This window comes from Chlamydotis macqueenii, chromosome 2 (assembly GCF_036417535.1).
Source record: "Chlamydotis macqueenii isolate bChlMac1 chromosome 2, bChlMac1.mat, whole genome shotgun sequence".
NCBI classification, from domain to species: domain Eukaryota; kingdom Metazoa; phylum Chordata; class Aves; order Otidiformes; family Otididae; genus Chlamydotis; species Chlamydotis macqueenii.
Window position 1 is genome coordinate 3,098,309 of NC_141557.1, and position 6,000 is coordinate 3,104,308.

Here is a 6,000-nt window from a genome sequence, read left to right on the forward strand (position 1 = left end):
ACCTTCTTCTCAGACCTTCCCCAGGGCACTTTCTGAGTGCTAATGAATGAACTCTCCCCGTGTTACGGGTCTTGTCATGTGAAAGGTGAAGCTCGTGCCCAGAGAAATGAATCATCCCGGAGAAATGCCTGGCGGTCAGGCACAATGCCAAGCAAGCTGCAGGTTGCTCTGAAAGGGAAGGGTGACAAGAATGGTGGTGAGCAGCCTTCCCCAGCGACGCAGAGGACCTTCCCCACCACGGCATGAGCTGTGTTAGCTCTGGACGGAGGCCAGTCTGACAGCTGGCATCGCTTCCCCGCTCCTCTCACACCTCCTGATGAAGGGTCCAATTTTTCTTCCATTGGGATCCAGCAGCAAAAATATCTCTGCACTTGGCTCAGTTCCCACCCACACGAAGCTGCAAGAGCTCATGGCTTCTGGAAAACATCTGGGAGCAGTGAAAGGGCAAGCGCCCAGCACTCATTGAGGGAAACACTGCCCGGCTCCCTGGGGCAGGAGGACAAATCAGTGTCATGGCACCTGCAGGCTCAGCAAGCCTCATGGAGGGAGCGGAGCTTTAGACCTGTCTGTCCATCTGTCCATGCTCCCCATTCCGTCTGCTGGGCCAGGACTCCAGCTCCTTCCCACTCTGGGGTCTCCAGGAACCTCTAGACCAGTTTGTCTGGTTTTGGCCCATGGCTGAGGATTTTCCTTGGTGGCATTTCCTAGATTTTGGTTCTTACAAAGGACTTTCCTCTTATTTCCAATACAGAAGAAAGTCGGTGAGATCAGAGGAGGAGGCTATACTGAATCACACCACCTTTCCTAGGCATCAGAAAACCCCATAACCGTTTCCACTGAGCCAGCACGACGCAGCAGCAATCCCATTTGCAGCAGTGAAATGACACTGCCACACTTCCGCTGACCTGGCCTGAGAGCAGGACGTGACCTGCTGTGTTCAAAAAACTAAGCTAAGCCCTGCTCCTTACCAAAGCATGAGTAACAGTTTTTATTTTGCACAGATAATTGGACTCCTTTTCTGAATCTGAGCCATGGATGCCACGCAGAGTGACAAATCTCCTCCAAGTGCGCTCAGGTCTGACTTAAAAAAAAAAAAAAATCATCTTGTGTTAGGTCTCATTGATCTGATGCCCTTCCTCAGATGCCAATATATGGGACATGTGATGCTGAACAGGGAGATACCCTTCCTGTCCCTCTTCCTTCTCTTCTCCATTTCCAACAAAGATTTGTGCCTACAAGCCTACAAGCTAGCCCATATACCGGGTAACTTCCCAGCGCTACCAGATTAAATCAGCGTGGGCTGGGGCAAGTGAAAGATTGATTTCTGTGCGTCTTTCCAGTTGCTTCTTCTGGAGACCATCTGGTAAAGGGAAAAAGCAGGGATTTTTTTTCCCCATTAAAAATAATAGAAACTCTGTCTGTTTGCAATTTTCAAGGCAGCCGGTGCCTCGGGAGAGCTGAAACACCTCTTTCACGACGCCGGCCCCACCACTCAATGCCCCAGTTGCCCATTTGCAAACCGTGCAGGGCACCTCCCTGCTTTGCATCCCTCAACTACCATGCCCCTCCTTGGATATCCATGTGAGAAGAGACAAACATCGCCCAGCAAAGTCACGCCACTCTTCAAATAATGAAAACGAGAAGAAAACAGAGCGGCAGCCTCACAATTTGGCGTTGGCCAGACTCAGAGTAAAACGCAGCACACCCCGCTTTGCATTTTTATCTGGTGCAGCCCTCTGGCTGTCACACCACTGCTGATACTACAAAGGGAAGGAGCTTGAAGCAGAGTATTTTTAAAGCACTGAAAAAAAAAATGGAAAAGGAAACAACGGACTCCACGCACCCCAGTTCACCAGCCAGGCAGCCTTCCCTGTCCGTGGTCCCATCTGCCCCCTGATGCTGAATATTTGGCAACTGCTCCCCCCAAAAACACGCCGGTGGATTCATCTCCTTTCACGATACATCGCCGTTCTCCTCCTGTCTGGTTCTCCAGAGTTTTCCTGCTGGAGACAGACCCCTTGGCTGAGGGGAGGGTGTGAAAATTATAGTGTGAATCCCCTCACTGGCATGCTGTGGGCTGGCGTAACACACCATTGGAAACAGCCTTAAATATTCCACATGAGATTTTTTTTTCCTCAGATACTGTGTTTTCATCTATTTTTCTCTTTTGCCTTGTTATGCCCTAAATAACAGCATCTAAAATATATGTATGGCTGAAAATACGTACTCTGAAAACTTTCAGCGTTACAGAGAGGCAATGAGACTTCCAGGGCTACCCAGACACAGGGCTGGGCAACTGGTTCTCCTAAATAAAGTCAGTCATGCATTGAACATATAAATTTAATAAATCACACAACTGGTAATGCATTGAGGTTTTATTAAACACACGTTGTCATTCCTAAGGGATCTTTGTGCTGGATGCAGGAATCAGGCTAGAGGATTCTAGCGAGTACCTTGCCCCTTTGCCAAAAACACTGATTATTTTGGTTTAAATGTGTTTATCTAACTTCTCAGTCAATTACAGGATGAAAGAGATGTGGATATCACTGAAGCGGCCGTCCTGTGAGTTTAAATTTAGCTGATTTTTTACAATGATCCTGTTCCTGGCATTTACACTTGGACTGCTAAAGCATCAGATCAGAGTTTTTATTCCTTTCCGTCATGCGTCTACTTCACGGCTGGAGCAGAATAAAACTCTGAAGAAAAGCACAAATTACACCAGCTGGACAGATTTGGCTAGTTCAACAAGCTTGAAGTCTGAAGGCACGTGGAATCCATCAACTGCTTTCAATTATCCACATCTCATTTACTGGACACACACTGGAAAAAATATAGCCCAACTTACAGCTCTCTGGGCCAGATTATCTTAGTTACACCCCTAAAAAGGTAAATTGACCCATGAGAACCCAATAGGGATTATTTTGGATCTACACTATGCCCCCACCTCCACCAACTTCAGCATTTTTCTTCAAAATATTAAAAGCTGATAGTTGGAGGAGGCAGGTCTCTGGTGAGCATGGTCTGATGAACGACAGCAAATGAGATTTGCTCAATTTCCTTTTTTTTTTTCCACACTTGTAGATCATGAAAGGCCGAGGTGAAAGTTTATAACAGCAATTAGAAACCACATGGCTGCAACAGTTTTATAGCACTGAACTTCTCGATCAGCCAATTGTTCTCATTCAAAGTTTTTTCCAAGGACATACCAATAAAAATTATCACAATCAATTATACGGAAAAAAACTGCTGAGCCATGGTAGGTCCCAGAGCCAGCTTGTTACAATTGCAGAGCTACTTTAGTGTTAAGAATGAGCTCCGAATCCCAGGTTTAAACCGAGAAACAACAACAATGGGGATTTTCTGTAGCACTGAGGCCCTTCAGCATTAGTCAACTCGCAGATCAGCACCGCTAAGGAGCACCGCTAAGGAGCGTGTGAATCTCTGAGCCACCAGGATGAACCAGGTCTGAGGAACATCAACACAATGAAAGAATGAGAAACCAGCCAGCGGTTCTGCTAAACCAAGGGCAAGGAAGCGAGATAAAGTGTGAAACAACAGGATAATAGAAGGACTAGAAAAGGAACCAGTACAGGCTTGCACCCAGGCTGTGCCTTGCCTTTGTCCCAAAGCTTTCGGGGTTTGTGCCTATTGATAGCAGCGATCAATAGGGGACCAGAGTGAGGGCCCAATCCTGCCACCATTCACATGTTGAACTTCAGCAGACTGCATGATTTAACTCTCTGCAGGACCTGGCCTCAGAGGACCTCCTCATGCCAACAATGTTTAAAGAAATGGGATTTTTGCCACGGGCTTCAGTGGAAGTGAGAGTTGGAGCAGCTCCAGCAGCTGATGGGACTGCTGCCCTCTTCCCATTTCCCCAGTTCCAGACCCACATACGAGCTATTTTGGATCTTCCCTAAAGCAAAGACTGTAGAATTCCAGGAAGTAATTGCCCAGTCATTTTTTTTTTTAATACTTTAATCCACTTCCCCAGCCTGTTCTCCCTCAAAGAAAGTCTTTGGCGATGCAGATGACTGGGTGGCTCATGGGGACAGCCCCCCCCCCAAATTGAAATAAGTCCTTTTGTCTCATTTCTTAAGGGACAAGGGGAGAAGAAAGAAGAGACGAGTGGTGCAGTGCCAAATCTGGGTTACCTGTCGCTCTCTGAGGCTCAGCGTGGTGGGTCAGACTCTGCTTCCTGGTGATCAGAGCAGCATCGAGTGGACCACCGTCACCAGCCAAGCAGAGCAAACAGAAGTGAATTGCAACCAAGTACCAATGGCACAACCTAGTTCCTGTGGGCAACCTCACCCAAGCCAACAGGATGCTGGTGAGGCGACCTCCCCTCCCAGAGAGAGAAAACAAGCGTGGGAGATTAGAAGCAAGAGGGAAACTCAGCCACAGCCAGCACCCAGTCTCCCTCCCCACCACCCCAGCCTGCTAAATAAAAATAGTCTCACTAAAAATTACACGATTGCAAGGAAACAAGCTGCAAGAGCAAAGCTTCAGTGAAATGTGCGGAATCCCGTGTCTGCGCTGTTTGCACAGAGAATCAGCTTTCGCATGCAGGCGCACGTGTCTGTGTGTGCACCCAGACGCATCGCCAGGAGAAACAATCCCGTTTGCTAATTCTACACTGTGCTACGAGCCATCTGTGGTGAGGGAGGAAGCAGCACTGCCCCAGTCAGAGACCTGCAAGCATGGAAATCATAAGCAGAAGGGACCCAGCAGCCAGAAAACACATCCTTTGCTCCCAGCTTCTGCTCTTTGCTCAAACAGCGCATCCACGTGAGGTTTTAGTGTCAGGGAGCCGGACTTTGTCGAACTTCCCATGGGTGGTTGCTCTTCAAGTGAAGGAATGTCCCATCTGAGAGCCCCCTGCCCGACCGCTGAGCTGCCTCTGGGAAACGTCATCCTGTTATCCCCAGTTTTGGGGGAGTGGGAGCTTTGCAGGGAACGATCAAGCTCCTGCTCAGAAACCAAACCGAAAGCCAGGCTGCGAACCTGAATGACAAGGAAACCCAGAGCCAGTCTTGAAATAAAAATGCTAAACCCGAAAGGGCGCTCCTCTCGCTCCAGAGATCCTCTCGCTCTTTAAGAGGCAGCACACCTTGAAAAAAGGGAAAACTAGGCGACTATTTTCTAGATTATCGAGGGGCAGGGAAACCCAGCTAAGAGACACCTGCCTTCCGAAAAAAAAAGCACTTTCAAAGTTGCCCAAAGTTTCCCCGAGGCCAAACCGAGAAAGCAGCGGATGCCAGCCCCTCCGCGTCCCGCACCGGTAGCACTCACCGCCGGGAAGAGGCAGCCGAGCAGGGGCACCACGATCCCCAGCACCGCGTACTCCATCCTGCCCGTACCGGGGTCCCGGACGTCCCGCACCGCAAAGCTCCCGCCGCCGGCAGCCACGGTGCCTCCGCTCCCGGCGCCGGGCTCAGCGCATCCAGCGGCGGAGGGAGGCGGCGCCCCCCGCGTCCTCCGCGCCCTCCTCTCCGCTCCGCTCCGCTCCGCCGGCCGCGCCCCCGCCCGCCTCCCCGTGCGGGGCGGGGCGGCACCGCCCTCTTCCCGCCCCCCCCACCCGCCTCAGGTGCCGCGGACCCGCGGGGGGCTGCGCTGCCCACCGTTCCTTCTCCTCCCCCGTCTTTCTCCTCGCTTTTCACTTCCCCCTTCCTTTTACCCCTACTTCTTGTTCCCTTTATCAATTTCGCCTTCTTTTGCCTCTTCCGCCTTTTTTTCTCCTCTTTCTCTCATTTTTCCTTCTTTCCTCTTCCTTTCTCGTTCTTTCCCTTCCCCTCCTTTTCTCCTTTTTCATTTTTTCCTTCCTTTTTTTTCCTATCCTTTACTTTTTTCTTTCTTTTGCTTTTCCTCCTTTTCTTCTCTTCCCCCTTTCTTCCACCTTTCTCTCCTATTTCGCCTTTTCACTGTTTTCCTCTCTTCCTTTTTTCTTTGTTTCCCTTTTCCTATTGTTAATTTTTCTTTTCCCCTTTTTCTCTTTCCCCC

General features: G+C 49.7%; 1 protein-coding gene across 1 annotated transcript in view; it reads right to left on the minus strand.

The window, feature by feature from the left end:
* The window catches only part of VIPR1 (vasoactive intestinal peptide receptor 1), a 113,865-nt gene extending 108,403 nt beyond the window's left edge, over positions 1-5,462 (minus strand). The window contains exon 1 of the mRNA XM_086741223.1: positions 5,293-5,462. Coding sequence (XP_086597349.1) covers positions 5,293-5,349 — 57 coding nt within the window. The 5' untranslated portion in view covers positions 5,350-5,462. The remainder of the gene's footprint in view (positions 1-5,292) is intronic.
* Between the last annotated feature and the right edge of the window lie 538 nt (positions 5,463-6,000).